The following is a 23,786-nucleotide window of genomic DNA, read 5'->3' as shown; positions in this document are numbered from 1 at the left end:
GGGGAGCGCCCGCTCGCTCCTCTCCCGAGGGTGGCTGAGGGGAGCCGGGGCGCATGCGCGCTGCGCCGGGCGGGCTCGGCGGCGGCTTGGCGCCAAGAAGTCGCTCTGAGAGGGGCGCGTGCGCCCCTAACGGTCGCCCCCTAACGGTCGCCGCTAACGGTTGCGCGGGCATCGCCTCAGCGCTGCCGTCGCCTCAGCGCGGGTATCGCCTCTCTCAGGCGGCCGTGGCCGGTCGGGTTCTCGGGCGTGTGTCCCTCCCGCCGTGGGTTAGGGAGGCAGGACGCCACACAGAGGTTAAAATCTGCCGTCATGAATCTAAGCCGCCGTTGGGCGCCCTCTATGTGCTCGGAAGAGACGAGCAGCACCCTGTTGGCTCCTCCTGTCGGTAGGGAAACATTAACTTCAGAGTTGGGCTCCCTTTAGGGGGTAGAACGGGTTAGAAAGCACCCTGAAGAAATCAGCGTAAAGCTAAATAGGCGCAAGCAGCAATGCAGATTCCTATTTTTACGGTTGACGCTTTTACAAACCGGCCGTTTTGTGGAAACCCTGCGGCAGTTTGTCTGCTCGAAAATGTAAGTTAAAAAAAAAAAAAAAAGTTAATGTAAGTTAAAAAAAAAAAAAAAGTGTATGAGGGGCTGCAGTGGTTTTTACCACTTCTAACTTGAGTGCTCAGTACCAAATAACAGAATCAATACTCAATAATTTTCTTTTTGATTGAAGTTTTATTATTCGTTTCTTTGCTTTTCCTGTGGAAGAAAAGTGTGTGTGAGGGGAATGTGTAGGACTGGATCTGGGTCACTGAACGTGCTGGGCTCAGCTTTTGGCAGGTCTAAGCAAACAGCTTGCAGCACTTCAGAGCAGCCTGGTAGTTCTGCGGCATTCAACAGCAGTCGTTCTCTTCACAAAGATGTTCTGAACAAATGGTTCAAGTTGATGTGCTGTTGACAAGTTCTACCACAACCTAGTTACTAAATAAGAGTAGAAATTTACACACCTTGTATTTTTGCGTGGTATCACTTGTTCAAAATTTAAGTATAAAAATATAGTCATTCACCACATGAATCCTGCCTAAATCTTTGCAATCCTGTCTAGATCTTGTACCATATAGTATACTTAACCAGCTCAGCTAAAGTTGTGATAGGGAGTATCTCACTTCAGAAGCATTGTAGCCCTCTGAAATCCAACTGCTCCCTCTCAGAACTAACTTAACTCAAAGTTATAAGCTTCTAATTGCATTTTTATATTAATTTTACTTTATTACATCAATGTATTAAGTGGGCAATTTGCATGTTGCCTTTGGCATGTTGAAGTTTTGACTTTTTTTTTACAGTACACAGGGCTAGAGGCTTCCCTGTCATATTAAAGCTGACATGCTAATTAATAGTCTTATTCTAAGCTCCAAAAACATATGGTGCAGGTAACAGCAGTGTTTCTGTTCCCTTCAAAGGCTCAGCAGGTGCTTTACAAAAACTGTTGCCAGTAAAGCAAGAATGGCAAAGCAAACTTGCTGTGTTTCAGAAGTGCCACAGGATGGCAGTATTTCAATAGAATTTTAATATTAATAAAAATGTTTTGGTCAGTGTTTTGGTTTGGTATCTTTGGAGTAATTAACAGCAAGAATTATTTTCCTGGAATAAAGGAGACACTTGATACTGTAAAAGGTTAGGATGTTGTTTCATTGTATAGAATTAATTCTGCAAGGACAGGTCTATTCTGCCCATTGGTAGTTGTTTCATATCTATAAAGTGGGATTATTGGTTTAAAGGATTAAAATTATTGAGGGAAATGAGTTAAGTTAGCAGGGCAAAGTTCAACCTGCCACAGTTGGGACTTGTTCAGGTCCATTTAGTACATCATTGTACTTTGAAGACCAGATGCTTCTACCTGGCCAGTCTGCATAATTGTGGGGAAGGAACAATGGAACAAGGGTTAAGCGAAATTTCATACTGTCACTACAACTCATGTGTCCCAGTATCAATGTTCACTGGTTGAAATCTGCAGGCAGTTAGAGCGGAATGTAGCGAGCCCAGCATTTTTGTTTTTTCAGTTTATCTCCTCTCAACTTCTACTGACTTAGCATGTTCAAAGAGTAATATTGAGGGTACAGCAGTAAGTGCTGATAAGCTGCCTTGGCCATTGCCCTAGCCATTACTACATACCCTTTGCTGACATTGATTTTTCAGAGTTACAGAAAGAGGTTTTAGTTAGTTTTTGATTGTTCATAATTACTTCAGTGTGACTTTCATCATAATTAAGAAAAAAGATGTACTCATTAAATGGCTGAGTTTAGTATTTTTGTAACTTTGTTCTTCATGTAGTTCAAGGATTTGTGAACTTATGGAATACATACTGGAAATGCAAAAAATTGAACTAAAAATGAATCTGCTTTATTACAATAAAAAATAGGGTGACTGCATTTATTTGACAGTGTTTGATTTTGTTTTTTGTGGCCTGCTTTTAAATGGATTTGTCACTTCATTGTTAGGACTTGGATGAAGGTTTGCACCAAAAAATCGCAACAGAAATGAATCTTTCTGAAACTGCCTTCATCAGAAAACTGCACCCTGCAGATGACTTTACCAAAAGTGAGTGGTTCTGTTTGAGCACCAATACTGCTTTCAAAAGAATAAGAAGATACTGTGGGTTCATTTATAAGGAATAAGCTAGTTTGTAGGACAGCAAAAGCAAAATCTTGGAGTTGAGTTGCATCTTACAGTAATAGTAATAAGCTTTTTGCATGTGGATTCTTTAAAGTACTCGTTTTATATATCAAATTAATTTTATAATATGCAAATGCTCATAAATTAGAACATTTGTATTAGTATCTTTCACTAAGTAAGCAAGTTGTATCCAGAAAATCTCCTGAAAGTGCTATGCAAAGATCCTTCAATTAATACTTCTATTTCTACTAATTATCTCTTGAGATAATTCTATTATACAGCCAGGAGAAGAGAGACAGGGCTTATTCTGTATGCACAGGACTGCAGAGTGTGCAGAATCTGGCTTGGCTGTTTAGGAAATCATCACCAGGGTAACTGTAAGCTGTTCTTTGAGTTTGCACAAAGTCTTAGAAACTGTCTGTGGAGCCAGTACCGGAAAAAAACAGGTTTCCAGCAAAAACAAGGAATCTGGAATTGCACAAACAAACACTTCAGGCTGCGTATTTGATCAGTTTGAGTGGACAGAATTCACTCTTCTTATTTGGTAGCGCTTGTATATGTGTGGGGTGAGGAAATGGGTAGATGCTGAAAAAGGCAGAAAATATCAAGCACGGAGCCCAATCAGAATTGCTTTGTGGATTAGTTCTCAGTTTGCTGATTCTACTCACTTTGCAGCTGTGTTATCCTGAAGATAGATTTCAGATTAAGGTACTGAGTTAGCATCTAGTTATCTTTGATTTTTTTGATTTTTTTTATCAACCAATTGAAATAAAATTTTAAGTGAAATAAATGTTTAGAACACATTAGTTTTTTACCACTGTTAACTGGTAGTTTAAACAAAATAATTCATAACTGCTCTAGCTGAGGTATAAATTCCATTATACCAGCAAAACTCTTTACTGGTGCATTGTGTTTTACTCATGGGGAAAAATCTTGCTTTACACTTGTAAGCAAGGAGCTTCTCTACTCTGCAAATTCTTTGTCCTTATAACAAAGTAGCTTTCCTCTGTAGACTCAAGTTGTAGTCCTGGCTCAAAAGCGATGGCTATTCCAAAAATCAGTACAAAATAGATTCCTAAAAGGGTGTTTGAGACCGAGACTGATTACAGCATGCATGATAACTTAAATGTCCTTACTGTATATAAAGTTTTTGAAATAAATTGAAGAGGAAAAAATCCTCTTCCACTAAATAACAAACTTTACTTTTAAGGTTCCTGTTTTGGACTCAGATGGTTCACTCCAGCCAATGAAGTTCCTCTGTGTGGTCATGCTACACTTGCCTCAGCTGCTGTTTTGTTTCACATACAAAGTATGTTTATAAGCTATTTGTTACTATAATTTTTCATTAAAATTTGTTTCTAATTAAGAAAATCTCTATTATTTTCTACAATGAAAGTGGTTAAATCTTCAGAACATTTAGAGAACAAATGTGGAGGTACCTTCAGTATTTTATAAACTGCTCTGTAATTGTAAGGTTGTAGTCTGATGTCTGCACTTAGGATTCTGATGTCCTGCCATCACTCCTGTTAAAGACTAGTGCTAAATATGCAAATGCCATTTCAGAGAGGTACTGTAGAGTTCGATGAATAGGGAATATCTCCATTTCTGATAAAAGGAAATTCCCATTTTTTCTAGGTACATACAGGAAAGACTTACTGGCAGTTGCTATATTCATTAGTCTTGGCAGCTTATTTACTAAGTTAGCTGGGAATTTTGTCCTGGAATACAGGTTTACTGTAGGTATTAGGTTTTTAGCTGTATAACTAATGTTTTTGAATGTATTAGGCTAAAAGCTATAATAATTTAGATTTAAATTCTTATGCTTGACAATGTTGCAATATTATGTCTCCCTAGAAAACACAAATTCAGTTCTTACTTTTGTCACTCTGAGTGGGGAACTAAAAACGAGACGAGAGAAAGATCATATTGTCCTGGACTTACCGCTTTATTCAACCTACCCACAGGTGAGTCAAAACTTCATTTATAAAAGGCTTTCAAGGAAAGCCTGTGTTTGTGTTTGCATGGGTGTATATATATCTACCTATCTGTAGTCGGATAGCTGTACAGCATACATGTTCTATCTTTTACAGTTTTTTTTTTTTTTTTTTCCTTTAGGCACTTGAAGAAGTAGGAGGGTTAATAAAGGTAAGTAGAAATACTCTTAGAAATACATTGAAATTAGTTATACTTATTTTTATATATTAAAATGGCTGAATGGTGACAACATCATGTTGCTTGAGGTACTTCATAGAGATTCATAAAACCTGAAAACTCTTAAGTTCTGCAGTTCAAGAAATGGAATTCTCCAAAATGCTGCAGTTAACCTTTCTGTCTTCCACTGCCGGTGCTTGGCATGTATTTCAGTGAACGTGTGTGAGGGTACTCTGGTGTCCTTGCCCTGTTCTTAGCTTCTGGATTTCTTTCCAAGTTGACAAACATGGAGCTCTTGGCACCTGCCCATATCCATTCATGCACTTAGTGAATTTAATTTTCTTGCATGTGTGTTCTCATGGACTGCGTCAAAGACCTTGTATGAGCCCTATTCTAGCAGAGAATTAGTTTGAGGAATATTTTAAGGAGATATTTTATATTCAGATGACTCTGTTTTTCTTTGATCCTTTAACTCTTTTTTACCAGGCAGCTGTTGGTGACATGATCGTTCAAGATCTCCGTTATTCTCCTGACACAAAGAAACTCCTGGTCCGCCTCAGTGATACTTATGAAAGGTCTGTGATACTTTTTTGAATCAAGCATGCAGAAACTGATTCCTTTCATTTAACCACTATTCCATATAGGCTAGGCTCACTTACATTTTTTTAGAAACAGGTGGAGATTAAAAACTCTTATTTAAACTCTCATGTTAAATAATTCTATAATCTTCCCGTGTGAGCTTACAGAACCAGCAAAGCTAAACAAGATCAATCTGAAACCTATCTTCAAGAAAGGGAAATGTAGGAAGCACTTTTAATAACATTGTTTTTTTCCCCATCCCTCTGAGTCAAATTGGTCCAGGAACCTAGCAAGAAATTGGGAGTCTAGCTTCTCAGCTGAAGAACTATTAATTGTAGAGCTATAGAGGTCTGCATGGTGAGGCAAGACACATCGACAGAATGCGGTGGATTCACATGCCCAATTGACTGTAATCTGCTTACACATTCTTTACAGCATCATAAGTAGCTTTACAGAGGAAATTCCAATTCAATTGATTTCAAAGCATTTGTTAATCTCAGAGACCTGAATTTCCTTGTTGAGTATGTTTTGTGTGTGTGTATATATATACATACATACGTATACATACATGTACATATATATTGTCCAAGCCTAAATTCTTTAATCAGGTCAAATTGCAACTGTTACTTGAAATTTGGCCAAACTACTGTTTATGGAGTGAGATAATGGGGAGATTAAAAAAAATAATCAGCTGAATACTCAGTATTTTTACTCTTTCAATACTTGAGTTTTTAGGGAGGTATCTGCAGCTTCACAGAGACTGAGAGAATTGAGACTGTTATAGAGTGCTTTACAATTCTCTGAAGATCTGAATAGTATCAGGTGTTTCCTTTTTCTGGAAGCAGGTGGAGTGCTTACACTTTGCATTCTGTAGTGATGAAATATTTTGTCCAGTGATGGAAAAACAGAAATGAAAATGTACACTTCTAGAGCTTTTTTTTCTGGGCATTTTATTTCTGTTTTCAGAAATAAGAAATACATTGCTTGGCCTTTTTTCTCTGCTTACTAGGAGTGTAGTATATTCAGGGTAGTCTTATGTCAAAAGACATTGGGAGAACAATGCTAGGAATCCTTTGCCCCAACACTTTGTTGTGGCTGTTTAGAGATTGTAGAGAAGACAGTTTTGTAGCTTTCTGATGTTTTTCAATACTTGAACTCATGTGAAGTGAAGTTTTAAAATACTCTATAATTAAATTCAAGGTCTGTGTTAGAAAAACTGCAAGTGAACGCACAACAATTTCTATCAGCTGAAAAGACTGGAAAGGTGAAAGGACTCATACTCACTCTTAAGGGAAACTCCAGTGGAAAAGATAAAGGCCATGATTTTTACTCCAGATATTTTGCACCTTGGTATGGAGTTCTGGAAGACCCTGTTACAGGTATGTATTTGCATGATAGATGAATTACTCTTGTTTCAATTCAGTTAAAATGTTCTTATTAAACTTCATTAATTAGTACTTTAGAGTCTTTCTTATAAATTACTGCTTTCTATGGACAGCAGGAAAACTTTGACTGATGCCAAACTCATTCAGAAAAAATCAGCTTCCTGCTGTCAGGAAGCCAGGTCAGATGTTCCTGCCTCTTTTTTTTCCAGATCTTTTCCCTGAAGTATGACAGTTACAGAAAAGCAAGAGAATGCTTTGGTATCGAGCAAGTACTGCAGAAGTTCATATCCACTTCTTTCAGTGTTGTTTATTTATTTTGTGCTTCACCTGAAATCGCTTCTTGGTTTAAGAATATTTTATTGTGGGTGTTTTCAGTGCTGCAAGTAATAAGAACTTAGCTAGGTATATTTTTAGAGGCAGAGACACTAGTTTGAAGTCTTCCTTTGATGTTCTGTTCCATAGATGTGATAATATTTGCTGCAGAATGATCGAAGTAATATTATTTGCTTAGGTACCCCTTAATCACAGGTTAATTGCTAGTCTGATGAGAACTTAGTCAAAAATACTCATTAAGTGTTTTGCTAAATAGAAGAAGGTCTTTATTGGAATAACGGTAGTCATTCTGCTTTTCTAGCAGAAAGGTTTGCAAGTAAATACAGGCCATGTTTCAGTTATTAAACTTGCAATCCTGCTTTCCTGTTAAACCAGGGGACAGAGTGGTGGATGTATCTGATCCCAGAACTTGTTTCTTTAGTTTTGTGAGAAGATTGTTATTCATATGTAGGAAAAGCTACATGTTCCCTGAATCTCCGAGATTTTCTAGGCTTGTAGCTCACAGTTGCTTGTCTTGCATCTGCAATCGCCCTTTCTTTTATAGCAACAAATCTCTTCATTATACTGCTGAATTGTTCTTGTAAGTGTTATGACTTTGTATTATCTTTCTTCTGTGAGAATTTCTTAATTGTTACATGTCCTGGTGTTCCAGAGCCCTGATAATTATAGCTAGTTCACAGCTGGGTTTCCAGCAGAGTGTCTTTGCCCCTAGCTGCTAATGTATACTGAAGCAGCATGTCCAGCTAAAAATCCAATAAGTCATTCTACATTTTTAAGCCATCTGCCACTCAGGAAACAATAAGTTGGTCTATCAGAGGCTGTAGTGAGATCTTAAAAGACCACCGTGAGTTACATCCTGATACTTAGTGTTCAAGACTGAAAAAAAAACAAACCCAGAGGTTTGCTTGTGAAAACTGTTAAGAGAGGGAATTCTTTCTTTTTTGCACATTGACTTCTGTCCACCTATTCTTAAAAAATAAAAAAATCCAAGATTTTATTTATTTTTTTTTCTTTTCCTTATGGGTAGCTGTTGGTGTTTAATTGAACAACATTATGTTTAGATGAATAGTATTATTAAGCTTAATATTTTGGGATTCCATTGTTAGGAAACTTCACTTGTTTACCGAAAGTCAGTATTTTGGCTCAAGTATTTTAATCTGTAGTGTCTGTTGTTCCTACCAATCAAGCCTCATTTTGAAGCCCTTAGGCAAAATTTCCATTGAAGTCAGAGGATGAGGAAGTAATACTGCTTGATCATAAATAAATGAAATGCCAAAGCTTTAGGTTCTGTCTGCTCTGCACACTCCTAGGCATTTTTACTCTTAAGTGCACACAGGTGCCACTTGATTTTTATATGGTATTTACATTTTGAATGTGATTGCTCTATAAAATAGTGATTCTAATGTAATTCTGTACTTTGTGTTCTAATTTCTTTTCAGGATCTGCCCATGCTGTTTTAAGCAGCTACTGGTCAGAGCAGCTGGGGAAGACAGAAATGCTTGGTAAGAGGGACTGTTTTCTTGGAAAGCTGTCCATTTATTTAAAAGCTACCAACTTTAAAATAAATAAAATTATAACCCCAAAATATAGTAATAACTCCCTATCCATTTTCCCATCATGAGTAGAATGTATAATAATTTTGTGTGAGATAATCTTTAAAAAATTGTTGTTTCCTGCCTACCAGCGTGACACATCATGTTTGCATAGAATCTGAAGTGTCAGTTCTGGATCCTAACTCTCATTAGTTTTTGATCTCAGTTTTTGTATTTTAGCTGTCATGACCTTTCAACATGGCTGAAGCTTGGTAAGCTTTAGATGATATCCTCGTAGTCCTCTGTCTCTCTCAGTGGGTGGTGATGACTTTTAGAAATACTGTTTTTTTGTGCACTTGGCAACAACTTAGTCTAATCAGAGTTTGGACCCTTGCTTGTAAATGCTTTTCCAAACAGCCACCTTAAATATAAGCCTTCCTATATTTAGCCATATGAATCTCAGAGTGGACTTTTTTTGAACGATAATCTCTTTAAAGGATCTGTTAGCCCTCCATAGCTTGGCATGATAATCCATGGTAACTGAGACCTTTTCCATCATGGATTGAAGGAAACGTTTATTAGTCTGTTCCAAGGTCATGTTTGCATTTACATCATACAGATTTGTGATAGTTACCAAAAGTTGAGGAAAAAATATTTTCTGAAGAAGAACAACTGTCTTTGATATTGCATCTTTATGGACTGGCTGTTACTCATAAGATTTGATGATTTCAGGCTTTAATGTCAGGTGCTGAAAGTCTTCCTTCACACCTGTCAGCAGTGTTTCTCTAAACAATCAGACACAAATTCTGTCTGTATTTTTATATGGTACTATCTACTTCTATGTTTTCATTTGTTTCATATATGCCATGCTGTTTCCTCTTTTAGAGAAACTATGTCAAGCAGCAAAGGCAATTTATACTATAATCTACTCCCCTAGTATTTTTACTGGGGAAGAAACAAGTCCCATCTTCCCATAGGGTAGATTTTTTCATATTTCATGCGTATATGAAAAATACTTTAGTACAGGTGAAAATAAATTGCCACTGGAAAGTCTTTTTATGAATAATAAAGCAAGTATATATTGAGCTTTTTCAAATTATTACCACAAAAGAAAGTACGTGTGTGTATGTTATATATATAAAATAAAAATAAAATCAGTAGTGGCAGTAATCAGTAGCAGCAGTAAATAATATTGCAGCAAATACACTTTAATAACCTTACACGTTACTCAAAACATCACTAGTAAAGTAGCAAATGTATTTGTGGTTGATTACTGATAGACACAAATATATATTCAAAATGTTACTGATAGCAAGCAAGTACAAATTCCATTTGTAATTTGATTATTTGTAAAAGATAACTTATCACCAAAAATTTATAAATAAAAGCATATTTTGACTCTTTAGAAACTTTCACAACAGCTTTTGTAATACCTGATATCTTTTATTGCAAGAATTCTGGCTTTCTTCCAAATGAAAGATCTGTTAGTTCCAAAATAGATTAGATATGAAATGGTATAAAAACGAAGAACATTACATGTATTGTCAGCTCTCTCTGAGTTCTGGGACCTCTAGGAGGAGGTCAGCTACATCTCCGCTGAAGTATCAGACATAATATCCTGTGTCTAGGTTCTCTTCTATTTTTATTAGACCAAACTGTCAAACACTGACAACTCCTATCAAATACAAAGAGAATTTTCAATTCTTTTTACAAGGTAAAATGCTTTAATGATTTTTCCTGGAGGTATGTAAATATTCTTGTGTTTAAGCTGTGTTAAATGAGAATTCACTATCAGTCCTTACGTTTTTTCATTTGTAGAGTCCCTGAAATATGTATCTATTTTAAATAAAAATAACCTATCATGTCAGGTGTTAGATTTTAATTGCTAATGAATACAATATTTACAGTATTTAGCAGCTGTCACTGTATCCAGTCTTTCATGTAGCTTTATGATATTTATAAACCTACATGAGCAATATGATATATCCAAACAAATTACAGGAATTTCCAAATTATTTTAAAGATGAGGGGCCTGATCCAGGGCAGTTTTTTTGTGTTTGGTAAAGCTAGAGGAGTCTTTTCTGTACCTCTACATTTGACTAACTAAATTATTTTATTGTGTGGTTCCTGTTGTTGCCTCTAACTTCTGAGATTCCTTTCTAATACAGAACAGGTTTAGAAGTTTTAGTTGTGAGATTTCTGGGGGAATGGGGTGGGAGGCAAAGGACCTTACTTCAGTTGTAACATCATCCTTTAGAAATATTTGCCAGAATTTCTTTCAACATAAGGTCCTGTCTTTTAGCTTTTTAGTCTCCTCACAATTTTTGAATAAGTTGCCTCATAAGGTAGAATAAATATGTGTTTATTTTTCTGCTGATTTTAAGTCTCATGAAGTGAAGAGTTCTGCACACTTAAAATCACAGCTTTCATCTTTCCCAGTTAATCTCAGCATACAGACTGATAGAATTCACTGCTTTTAGTTTTAGTAGGTGTTCTCTTTCCCTAGGGCTACATTAGATTTATACAGAAGCGTAACATTTCTGCCAAAGTGTTTTCCTCCATCAGTCGGTAGATTTGTCTACCTTCTTTTTTTAGAGAAAGTCTTAGAGATCTTAACTTCATTTAAGTGATACCTAGAAAAGGCCTAGGAACAAATGCTTTTTCAACAGTCCTTTTGTAAGGGTCAGAATTTTGGCCAAAATACTGGTGATTTCTAAAAACAAATATATTTTCAAGAATGGCACTTGTTGCTGATTCGATGTCATTATCAGGACATCATAAAGAAACTCTATTAGTCCTCAAATTTTGTAACCATTGGTCATTTAGATGCACCTACTCTAAGAAGTCCCTCAAAACAATAGGTTAATATTGGCACAAAGTCACTGGCCTCCTTCTGAAGACAGTGGTGCAGATCAGCATGCTGAAGTTCAGTCTTTGTACATACTCGTGAAATTTTCCCCTCTCTCAGGTGAATCATAAAAGAATTTAAGGCACTGAATTCGGCTGTGATATATTATTTCTACAGATCAGAATGTACATATTTGTATTTATACTAGGAATAGTGTGTGTGGTATGAGAAATCCCTGGTAAATCCACATATGGGAGGGATGTGCAACAACTGCATGTTCCAGAAAGCGAGTGTGTACATCAGAGATGCTTGAATCTCTTTGAAGACAATGCTATTACATAAAATCATCTAGTTAATGAAATATTCCATGCAGGTCTGTTTCCTTTCAGACACAGTGTGAAATATCATTGTTTCTGTGTGAGAGAAAGAAAAGATCAAGTACCATTTACATACAGGCTTGCATAAAATCTTTGTCTTTTTTTCCTTGTATTTTGGAGGTTTCTTTGAAAGTAAAATAAAATGGACCTGTATTAAAATAGCCTCAGTAATCTTGCCATGAAACAGACAGAACTAGTTCCACATTTAAAGAAGGAAAAACAAAAATCAGGCAACCGCTGAAGATATGAAATAATTTAGCTCTTTTCTTTAAATCTGCTATCACAAGGAGGTGGGGAAGGTTTAGCTGTGTATCCACACTTGGCAATAACAGTTTATCAAATTTATCATGGTATGGAATATTCTAATTGAAGTCATTAGTCCATAAATAGGTATTGCTCTGATAAGTTAAAAATGATAGCCAGTAGTTCTATAAATAAAGAAGACCAGAAAGTATCAGTCGCAATTATTATAGAGCTCCTGTTCTTACTGGTTTTGGAGCCTTGGGAATCTGATATCCTGCTATAAGTAAGAGCGTTCTTGTCAGCTGTGGCTGAGAAACCATCTTAAAGCATACGGTGTATGTGTCGTCTGTTGGAGATCCTGCACTCTGCCAGGAACTGAATGCAGTCTCTACCCAATTACAAACTGGGGAATTGTGAGGAAAAGGTTGTTTGCTTTGAGCAACCTTTGTAGTTGGAATTTCATTGAGTAGAGAGACTGTGAACATCAGTGGCTTGTCTCATCCATTTACAGCCTTTTACAAAAACAAAATGATATGAAACTCTAACCTTTGCAAGATGACTTCTTAACGAGAGCATTTGCTGATCAAGTAATTATGCAGCTAAAATTGGACTACTGAAACAAGACTACAGACTCAACATGCTAGCTAAGCGTTATCTTCCCACCTGAATATGGCTTAAACAGCTTCAGCAAAAATGGAGCTTTGTGATTATTCACAGGTGGAAAGCTATTCTCTGTAAATTTTATCTGGCTGTATTAAGTGATATTTTCAGGCTTATATAAATCAGTATCTGTTCCTGTCCATGTAACAATTTGTTCTCAGTTTGTGACAGCTGAAGCAGCATCTATGTTTCTTCATAGACTTTTCCCACTAGTTACTTCATTTTTATTTACCCTTTAACCCAAAACATGTTTTGAACCTTGTATCTAATTGTAGTTCAGTACTAGAAAAGTGGTTCTCTATTCTTGCACAGATAAGTGTTCTTCCTTCTTGCTTATGGAAACTGTCTATCCTATGAATGGCTGCATTCAAGACATACCTAAACATGCAGAAGAAACTTAGTTGGCTACACCACAGCAAACCATCCTTCCTTGCTTAGTACTATGTAGTACTTCTGTCACATTCTGTATGTGTCAAGTTCTTGTCTGAGATAGACCCTCAGCTAATCTTCATCCATAAAGACAATTCATCCAGGTTGTCTCCGGGACAGTGACTGACTTGATGCTGCTTGCTTTCTGGAGACAGAGGCATCATTGCCTGAATTTTCATGCATTTAAAAAAATAATAATTTATATTATATACTAGAATTTTAACTCTGAATTCTTGTTTCCATTTAGCTTTTCAATGTTCTCGCCGTGGAGGAGATTTGAAGATTTCACTGCGTAATGATGGAAGAGTTGAAATTGCGGGCCAATTTGCTATTGTGTTGAAAGGAAACTTGACTTTATGAAGAAACTGATACTAACAGTTTCATCTCTCACACCTTCATATTATTCCTATTGTGTTGATTATATCTTAGTTCTAGACACTGAATCACCACGGTCATCAAAAATCTTTGATTACTTACTGTCCGCTTTTAAAAGGTGCTTGAAAATGTTCACTTCTAATCTTCAAGATCCCTGGTATTGTTTTCTTCATTTTCTTCTGATGACTTCATATGTGCACTAATCTCAGAAACTGTCCAAGGTCAGCTCACTCATTTTTCTGCTCTAAAATGATTGTTTCATTCGTTTCCGAATTCCATGTTTTAAAAGTCATTTCTGTCTCCTGGATTGATTTGTAAACTTACTTGATGGATAAAACAATGAAACTTTTTTCTGTATTCAGTTATTCTCCTTAAAATCTGACTGTCATCCTTCCAAGAAAAAAATCCTCTCTGCCACATCTTGAGATGTTCCTCATGCTTGTTAATTTACTTGAATTAAAATATGAAGCAAATATAAAAGGTCTAAAAATATGCTTTATGGTTCTCTTTTATGAACAGTATCTTCCAAAGACAAATGCTGTTGCAGTGGCTAATAGTACTGCTGCTTAGCCAATAGTTCAAAGTTTTAACAGAAAGATTTAAGAGATTGACATAGTGATACACTTAAAAGTAGCTGAAATTTTAAAGAAAACTTTATTGGTTAATGTAATATTTACTTTTCAAAGACTGAATACTTGCTCCTAAATTAAAAGTTTCTTCTGTAATGTTCTTCATAGAGCATACTGCTTCAGATGTCACTTTTTCCATTTGTGTTCTCATTTTTCTCAGGATTTATTAGGGATATAATAAGTAACTGTTTTAGTTACTCTAGCTAAAATCTGTTTTCCATTCCAAATCACTTTTATCCTAAACTGAATTAGTTCTTCTTTGTGATCTTTCAGGATAACATATTTTAAATTCAAAGGCCTTGTCATACCTGTGGAAACAGCTGGATATTATATCCAGTCATTTATAAATCATAAGGAACGTAGTTGTGCCAAATTACCATCTTTCCAGCTATCTTGAATTTTATCACAACTCATAATTTGCATTTTACTTAAGCCCAAGCAGCTGAAGACAAGTAACAGTGTGAGAATCCTAGGATTCATTTAAAATAAAAGTTTCTACTTCTTATAGCTAATCAGCTACATATTGAAAATGTGATTTAAATGTACCACGAAGATTGAGAGCAAGACGGCAAGCAGATTTCCAAGTTGAAATGCATGTTCTTCTGTATTCAGTCTTGCCTGAAGATCAGGGATGTGACATTTGATTTACAAACATGGAATCATCATGTGCAAGACACAGGAATGACGGCGGTTCAACAGCAATGTTTTGCTGTCACCTTGACCTTGCTTTCTTGTAAAGAAAAATGATCACTTTCCAGCTAGTGACTTGGATTCATTTGAGGAGCAATACTGGAAACTTGTTTTCCTGCTGGCTTATGCAAAGAGTGAATGTCATAATCTGAGGTGCTTTAAAAACACCCCAGCACTTTAAGAATATAAATGAACTAAAGAAGCAATTACTGTTCACATGTCCGCATTTAATAAATATTAATTTTACTTATTTATTACCCAGGGGGACTAATAAAGAACCAAGGCGTGTAAATTTTAGATATATCTGCTATCTAAATTTCCTGACCAAACCAATATACTTGTGGCTTGGTGCTTTTTTTTTTTTTTCTTTTTATACTTTGCTGCTACTTAGTCTTTCTTTGTGGTAAGAGTAGAAAAATCACCAGAGCTCAGGTGGGATACTGTGCAGTAATGTGCTTGTAATCAACAGATTAGTTAATCAGCCATGATTTATTAATGATGAATTAATTATACCTGATTGTGCAGTTCTGCTGCCTAAATGGAGCTTTAAAGGACTTATTTTATTAATCATCATTGTGCTAATTGCAGACACTTACAGAAGGATCACTAATTAAACATGCAACCATATGCAAAATAAGCAAGGCTGCTGAGAGTGGCAAGAAAAAAGAGCATTGATTTTCCGAGTAGCAACTGTATGTTAATATTGTGTAGTTGACCTGGTGATCCTAATTACTCACTAAGACTTATTTTAATACATTGCATGTTTTCAGTGAACAGTAAAGGAAATCAGTTGGAAATCAGTAGCAAATTTTGTCTGTCTTTCCTAATGCGAAAAATGGGTTGTGTGCCCTTCTCTCCCATTTTCATTCAAAGGTTTTCCCTGGTAGTTCTGCTAGCTGTAGACAGTTAATGAAACATAACTAACTTTGAACAAAGTCCTGAATGCTACTTGATAGTTGCTAAGTTACTGTGGCACCACATCAAACGTCCATTACACTTGAAATGAGAACTGTGACTCAAAATTGCATGAATTTAACATCAAAAAGTGAGAAATACAATGATGTTTAAGTTAATTACCAAGGGCCAAATTAAGCATGGAAAAAGCAGAAAGGAAATAGTACATAAGTGTAGGTTTCTGTGAAGAAAATTGATCTTCAGCTTAAGCAGCACAAGTTTCATGTATTTGTAATTCTAAAAACAACGTTTCAGGGCTACAAAATTTCATGCAGATGTCATCATCATGGACTCCCCTTTTTTAATGCAAGTTTTATAATATTATTGCTGTTATCATTATAAAATTTAGGAATGTAATGTTTTTCCAGGAAAATATTTAGCTTCAGTGTAAGCTTAGTGTAATTTTGATTAAATTAAAATGTTGAGTCAAAAGTTAAGTGAAGGTGCTAAATGGGAGGCTGGAAAAATGCAATGTCTCTTTGTTTAGTGTTTCTGCTACCCAAATTTACAGAACTGCTGCTTTCTTAAGTAAGACTGTAGCATAGGGATGCATTGAAGCAAGCACAAATGCTTCAAAGGGAAGATACAATTCTGGAAATTCCTATGTGCTTAAGTATTATTTACCATGAGAGTGTCTGACAGAAAACTATTACAAGTCACTGCGAGTTTTTTGTAAACATCTGGCTGTATCCAGCAGCCAAGACATGAAAATTTTAGTGCACTTCTGCACTTCTTTGGTGCCTGCCTTTGCAGCGACAAAGCTCATGTAGGAGCCAAGAAAAAACTACATACCCTAGAGGAAGGAAGCAAAATAAGTTACAAAAATAAAAATTGAGCAAAAGAAATAATTAAGTCTGTTGCTATAGAGCTGAATGTATATGTAAAAAGGAAGAAAGGGAAATGGAAAGGCATTTTTGTTTATAGTAAACCATCTAATGGATTTGCTTAAAGGATTCCTGAGAATATTTTGCATTTCTTCGGTGTCACCTAGATGAAAATAGACTGCATATATCGAAAAGCTTCCAAAATTGGAAAATTTTTCAAAAATTTGAAATAAATATTTCACAAATATATACACAGCAAGAGGTCACAGACAGGAGCCATGTTTTCCATAAGGGATAGGAAGGAAAATTAGCAACAGAAGAGGCAGTTATTTCTGGGACGTGAAAGATTTCTTTGTCTCTATATTCATCAGAGTGACAGGGAAACATGCCAGAAATGGAGGGAAACTCCCTGGGAGAAAAAATGAAAAATAAAATTAAGGGTGATGCCAGATCAAGTAAAAATTAAATTAGTTTAATTAAAAACTGAGAAATCCCCAAAAGAAGCAGATTGAGTCTGATGTCTGGAATTTTTATTTATTCTTGCAGAAGAGTAGATCTGTCTTTAAAATTATTACTAGTCCTATACAAAAAGACAGAACAAGGAATGTTGTCAGTTCCTGAGTCACTCTCCAACTTTTCTTTCCTAAAACTTATTGCAAGCCATAAGTAAAAAGTTACAAAATAATGGGAGAAATGATACAACAGAAAATGTCATTATAACAGATAATATAAATGTGTAAGAAAATTTGACTAGAGGTCAGTTTTAACATAAAATGTTTAGTTTAGACTTAGTAAGCAGAATACTAAAACATTGAATTATAAACATTTCCAACTTTGTTGGTTTCTTTAGTGAGAGATTCAGTTTGACTGCTGTGGTTTTGCCGTACGTATGGCCAAAAGAGGACAGTACCTGGTTATAATGCCATATAAGCAAAAAATTTATTCACTTTCCTCTGTTCTATGACTTCTTTGTGGCACCTTTAAACCAAGAAACCACTATCCCATACGTTATTTTGGTCCTATTAAAAATTAAAGGGTGGGTAAAATACATTAAGCAAACCCAAGCAAATTCTCAAGAACACTTCAAAAATCGTGAAGAAAAAGAAATTTGTAGGGTACGGAGTGAGTGGGTTTGTGAGGTGGCAAAAAATGCGTATTGCCTACATAGAGACTAATGTGTGAGCAGAGTTAAAACTTAATGGGCATATCTTCAGTTTTGTCACTAGGTGAACTTAGTGATGCTCTAACAGTTTGGGTGCTCTGGAAATGTAGGTTGAGAGATACTAGGCTAGAGAAGGGGTTAAGTAGATTATAGCAGAGCTGGATCAGTGTCTGAGGTACGAGAAAGCCAAGAACGTGAATTTGAATCCAAATGTGTTCTTTGCTGATGTTTTGCAAATTGTTTTTTGGATCCAGACCAAAGTTTTTGAATGCCAATCCATCCAAGCTCAATTCAGATGGGAAATTCCATCTGGAATTCTTGAATTTTTATTTTGTTTCAGAAGGGCTCCTTTCTCCATATTTATGGCTATAAATAGAAATATGTTATAATCTTTATGATATTTTCAGTCAGCCGTATTCAGAAAGAAATGACAAATTTCTGAACAAAACCATTCTGTTTTAAAACCAGCCTTTTGGGCTTCATTATGGTTATGTGTAGTAACTTTCTGAAGAAATGATTGATTGATACAGGTATTCAATATCTCAGCTTCCATTCTTTCCGTGTTCTTAAGGAGTATGCTAACTACAACTTTCAGAGACCTTTCAGCAGTTAATAACATCAATAGACAAAGTACTCTCTTAATAACCAACTGCATGCATTTTCTCAATAAAGTTACAATTTCAGCAGAAAAAAAAACACAAAACGTAGATTAAAAGGAAACACCTGCTCCTGTAAATTACTCTGCTGCAGGTACCAACCCAGGAGACTCTGCAGATGGCTCTGTGTTTGCAAACCTGACCTCAACACCCCTTCATCAATCTCTGGCTGATTGATTCTCTCCAAAGTAGAGCACACCATATCCCAAGGTACTAGAAGACACCTTTGAATTAGTCCCAGTCAGAATACCAATTAGTTGGTGCTTTTGTTTCATTTCAGAAGTTCTTAACAAAGGATTTAATTGTCTTATCAAGCACTAGCACTGACTGAAATGCAGTACAGTCAGGCAGTTCCAGAAAGAATTACAAATGTACTTCAGGAGGTGTAACATTTGCTACATTTCCCTGATAACTAGGTGTGTGGGTTAAATTGTGCTATGCCCTAGGATTATGAGGTAGAGAAAAAGAAGACAAAATCTTGACCTGTAAAATGGTTCAAAATGACTTTATCTTCTGCCAGCTGAGAAAAAGTAAAAGAGAGTTCATGAAGTCTCTATATTCGTTTTCTTTTCTCAACTGTTTTCAGGCATCTTGTTCCTTGTATCGAGACCTGACACTGATTATACCAGTCTTTCCTTAACTGAGACAAACTTTCTCATGTCATCCAGCATGCACCTATGCAGAAGCCATGTACAGTATATTGAGTCTAATCTAATTAATTCATCCTTTTTCTTTAAAGAAAAATTCATTAAAATCCTTTCTGGAAAATAAAATAATCATTCTGATAAAAATAGATACCTGCTTGTGTTTCTATTTTGTCACCCATCCAATGGAAAACTCAGAAAGACACCAACTGATGGTTGCAGTGATATGTTTTGAGCTTCAGTGATATCAGTATAATATTTGGGTTTGTTGCTTTTCATTGATCAATTTGAATTTTACACCTTCTTTATTCTATGAATGACTGATTAGCATTCAGTATATGTTTTCCCTATAGATAAAGATACAGAGAGTAAGGGAATTTAATCTGCATATGGTTTGCCAGAATTCTTTGTAGTTTCAGACTCTTCAGATTGCTGTCTTGGTTTATTAGGTAATTTTGGTAAATGCATTTCATAGATGCATAGGTTTAAGACCATTATCTAATCTGTTGACCTGAATTCATATCATAGACAGTAATATTCCACAAACCAATCAATGCACTAAAGTTTTGTGTGGTAGGTATAGTAGAATGATATCCACGTTTAATATAAAAGTGTAAGGGTATGAAGAATCTATTCTATTTCTTAGTAAAACGTCTAGGAAATGTTTATGTTTTCTTTTGAAAATATGTTTCATGTTTCCAGTTCATGGTTCTTGACCTTTGCGCTCCAGGTATTGGATCATGTTGGTTTGTCTGTTAGATTAAGTAGTTATTGCTGTAAAGTTTACATTCCCAACTTTTTGATGTTATAGAACTTGGGCTGAAAATTCTCCTGGTGTTTGATTCTAAAAGCCTCACTAATTTTTTTAACTAGTAGGACTTCTATTCGATGCATATTTTTCAGTCAGTCTGGTTACCGTGCTCAGATCTTTTGTGAGCTATAAGGAAAAACAATGTAATACTTACCTTTTTGATTCTGTATATGACTCAAAAACTATATGAAGAAGACCAATTGCAATAGAAAAACATAGCTGCCTTACTACATTTTTTTGCATTAGGAATTAAAGTCTGTGAGTAGGTGATAACACGTGCAATTAAATAAACAAGATTGTAATTTATTTTCTACATTTAAAAGCACATCTGTTTAACAGGAGTGGCCAATTAATTAATTAATTAATTGAAATGTCTACCACAATATTAACAAAGGCTGAGGAAACTTTCTGAACCTCAGATTTGGATCATTCAAGAGAAAATTCCAGTAAAATCTGATACAATGCTGTCATTTGAGATTCTTGGTATCTCTAAATAAGGAACGAAGAGAAACAACTAGCTTCATGGGAGAACAATAAAACATATAACAAGCTTTTTGATACTGAATACTCAATCCTTTTTCTATATACATTGGATGAAGTGATTTTTTTGCTTTTATTCTATTTGGTTTTATCAATTTTTGTTCTCTTGTACCTCATGGGAAACGTTGTCCTTTGTGCATTCTAAATCCAGCATTATATATGACCAATCACTACATTAAGTGTTCCTTTATTCACAACCAGCTCTAGTACTAGCTTTTAGAATATATCTGTCACATCTAATTCATTAGAGTTTGGAAATGTGACACTTGGGAGATTTGAAAATCTGAAACATCACATGTGCCTAAATAGAACGTCTTAATCTTTCAGGATTGCATTTCTTTTGATGGAAAAACCTCTGTGGCGTCCTGCTGTCCATTTGGACAAAAGAGCAGATGTGTTATATGTGTGTATGCTGTGTGCTCGTCTGTCTAGGGCAGGATGCAAAACAACATAGCTACCAAAGTTCCTAGTTAAGTTGGAAGGCATTAAGTGCAACATCAGGCCTTATAGTTAATAGTGTAAATTTTACTTAAATTGAGTGTGGATTACTTAATTTGCATAACAGTTTAATTATAAAGTCAAAACGTAATGGTAAGGTACTATCAAAAATGAAGGAGATATGTGTATATATGCTTGTGTGAATATATAAAAGTATGTGTATATATATGTATGCAACAATCTGTTTTAATGTTTCCTTTTCTTTTACCTCTGTTTTTGATCCTTGCCATCTCTCAGAAAGTTTCAGATATCAGCAAGGAAAGATAATCTTTTTATAATATATTTTTAAATTTGTTTAAAATAAGTAAAAATATGCGTATGGAAAACAGAAAGACTTAACACATGTCCTCCCAAAAAAGATGAATGCTATTCTTTCATTAAATCAGTCACTGTCTGGTTCACACTAAAATCATTATGAACTGAGGTCCTAGATGACCAAGACTTACAGCTATTTTTAACTTGGCACATTCATCTGGTCCCGTTAACTACAGTAGTATTACATAAACATGTAAGGTTAAGCATATATGTAAAATTAGTATATGGAACATCTAATGAGAATTCTCATCTTCTTTACTAACAGGCTTTTTGAAGGACAATATTTAACGTTCTAAAACATATTGTGGAGTATTTAGATGATAACTATTACATATTAGTAAAAGAAAAGCACAATTTGCAGTAGAGTATTTTAAAATATAGTATAGCCTTATAGACACGCAACGATGCCATGAGAGAGGATTTTTAATTTAGAAAACTGAATACATTACATCTGAAATTATATATATCAAAAGCACTTGATCCATTGTTCCAATAATTTAGTTAATTTTTTAAATACTTTTGACTCATTGAAAATGTCACTTAGCTAATGATTTTTACAAATATTCTCTTAGATGAGTGAATTCTTCTATTTCCTTTTTATAAAGCAGCATTTGACGATTTAGGTCCTTGAAAATGTTATTGAAAATACTATAGCTTCTTATTTATATGTATATCTTTGAATGGCAATATTTATTTTTTAAACTTTTTTCAGGGTAAAAGTTGAAAGTTAAGAATAATTCCACATAAATACATGGACTATATGGCTCTTACCCCAGAAATGCTGTTGTGAAATACTCTGAAAGCTGATGGTAAGTACATTTACATAGCAGTTTTTTAAGTATATGAAGGGTAATAGACAAAAGTCTAATTTATTTAACAGCTTTGACCCATTAGGGGCTTTTAAATCATGCACCACTGACTTCAGGGTTGGTGTTGTCAAGCTACTTACAGATCCAAGTTAAATCAGGCATTTCATATTTTTGCCCTCATTCTCTTTTGTTTACCAGCAGGAGACAAGATATTTAATTAGTTTTGGGGCATTTATAATCTCCCCTGGGCCAGCTCCAGCCACAATGCTGGACGCCACTTCTGAGTTAATTCCAGTCAGACTGGCCCCTCCGGTACAACATATGGGTAACCTATAAGCCTTTAGCAAAAGTTGCAACTGAACTATTAGAGGGGTGGGACCTCCCTGCTGGGAAAATACAGTGCAACAAAGCCAAAAGGGGCCAGCATCACCAGTGGAGGTCAAGGCAACACTTAGACCAAACAGCATCTGGCAAACTGTGCCAAGTAGAAATCAATGAGAAGCAGGACAGTGGGTAGTAATTTTATGCCTGTTTGCACAAGAAAATAGCTCCTCCTGAACTGAAAAAAAAATAATAAAAAATTATGAAAAGCTTGCACAATCTTTTGTCATCACCGTCTCCACTGTTGCTTTATATATTTTTATTCCAGTCAGTAGGCTGAATGGTACAATTTATACATATTTTGGGCAGACAACATTAGTCGCAGCATTAATTATGTTTCTGAAGATGAAGAGTTTTGAGTGTCTTCTTCCGACTTGGCTAGGTACCCAATGTATAACTGCAATTCATTTCCAAAGTGCATTACATTCTCTTCTTCATATTACGGTAAGTCAAAGGTTTTGAAAAGGAAAAAATAAGAACATTCCTTACACTATAAACTGTAGATCCCAGCCACTGTAAATTGATGCAGCTCAGCCCACCTGAATCCTTCCCTTAATCTTCATCATCTTTTATTCTCACATTCTGTTCCTGCCTATATCTCTCCTTCTATCTCACCTTATGGCTCTTATTTTTCTCCATTGTCTCTCTGCTTTTTCTCTTTCCCTGAAATTCCAAATGCTGGTGTTTATCTTAAATAATATAAATTGACTGCCATTGAATTCAGTGGGATTACTCAAAGCTTTAAACATACTCAAGTCTTCACAGGTTCATGACGCAAGACTTCATATTTTACCCCTCATAGACCTTCGTGCTGGTGCACTGTTCTGCTTCTCAGAGCAGGGACAATTCTCCATGTTTTCTAGTTTTTAAAATGCCTTGTCAAGTAGTATTTATATTGTCAAAAAATTAAATGCTTATTTTCATACTTTTCCTGCACATTAATTCTTTTTGAGTGAAGCGAGTTGCAGATTGTAAAGCTTTTATGGTATAGAAATGATGCACTAATAGCATTTCATAAATAGTTTGATGATGCTGTAACACCCACTTACAGGTCTCATTAGTGTTCCGTGGTTATAGGTGCAGGGGAGATGTCAACTTCTGATCTGATGCTTCTTGATACAGAAAAGAATAGACTATAGACAATGACTTTTCACTGCAGGGAAAAAATACAGACAAAATGAATGCTCCATCACTTTGCCAGACAGAATAATAAGCAGGATGTAGAGAACATTATTGGTCCTGTCCCATGGAGGGCTGCTGTATGAGAAAAAAAGAACTTATGAGAAGTCAAGTGGACTAGC

At 35.5% G+C, this 23,786-nt stretch overlaps 1 protein-coding gene across 2 annotated transcripts; it reads left to right on the top strand.

The window, feature by feature from the left end:
- The first annotated feature begins 271 nt into the window (after window positions 1-271).
- PBLD (phenazine biosynthesis like protein domain containing) lies at window positions 272-22,071 on the top strand. 2 transcript variants are annotated; one of them, XM_032191198.1, is made up of 9 exons: window positions 272-572; window positions 2,486-2,585; window positions 3,871-3,969; window positions 4,515-4,624; window positions 4,776-4,805; window positions 5,298-5,386; window positions 6,591-6,769; window positions 8,548-8,610; window positions 22,008-22,071. In XM_032191198.1, exons 1-9 carry the CDS (start codon window positions 489-491, stop codon window positions 22,010-22,012), a joined length of 759 nt encoding a protein of 252 aa, XP_032047089.1. In that variant the 5' UTR covers window positions 272-488; the 3' UTR covers window positions 22,013-22,071. The 2 variants fall into 2 exon arrangements, with proteins under 2 accessions (XP_032047089.1, XP_032047088.1); XM_032191197.1 differs by lacking the exon at window positions 22,008-22,071 and adding an exon at window positions 13,445-14,087.
- Window positions 22,072-23,786: the final 1,715 nt, after the last annotated feature.

This window comes from Aythya fuligula, chromosome 7, assembly GCF_009819795.1.
Source record: "Aythya fuligula isolate bAytFul2 chromosome 7, bAytFul2.pri, whole genome shotgun sequence".
NCBI classification, from domain to species: Eukaryota; Metazoa; Chordata; class Aves; order Anseriformes; family Anatidae; genus Aythya; species Aythya fuligula.
Note: the sequence above shows the minus strand (reverse complement) of the source record. Positions and strands in the feature narration are given on the sequence as shown.

Coding starts and splice junctions, on each gene's coding strand:
- PBLD (XM_032191197.1), top strand. CDS start 489: ATGCAGATTCCTATTTTTACGGTTGACGCTTTTACAAACCGGCCGTTT. Junction 2,586..3,870: donor TGCAGATGACTTTACCAAAA/GTGAGTGGTTCT, acceptor TTTACTTTTAAG/GTTCCTGTTTTGGACTCAGA. Junction 4,625..4,775: donor TTTATTCAACCTACCCACAG/GTGAGTCAAAAC, acceptor TTTTTCCTTTAG/GCACTTGAAGAAGTAGGAGG.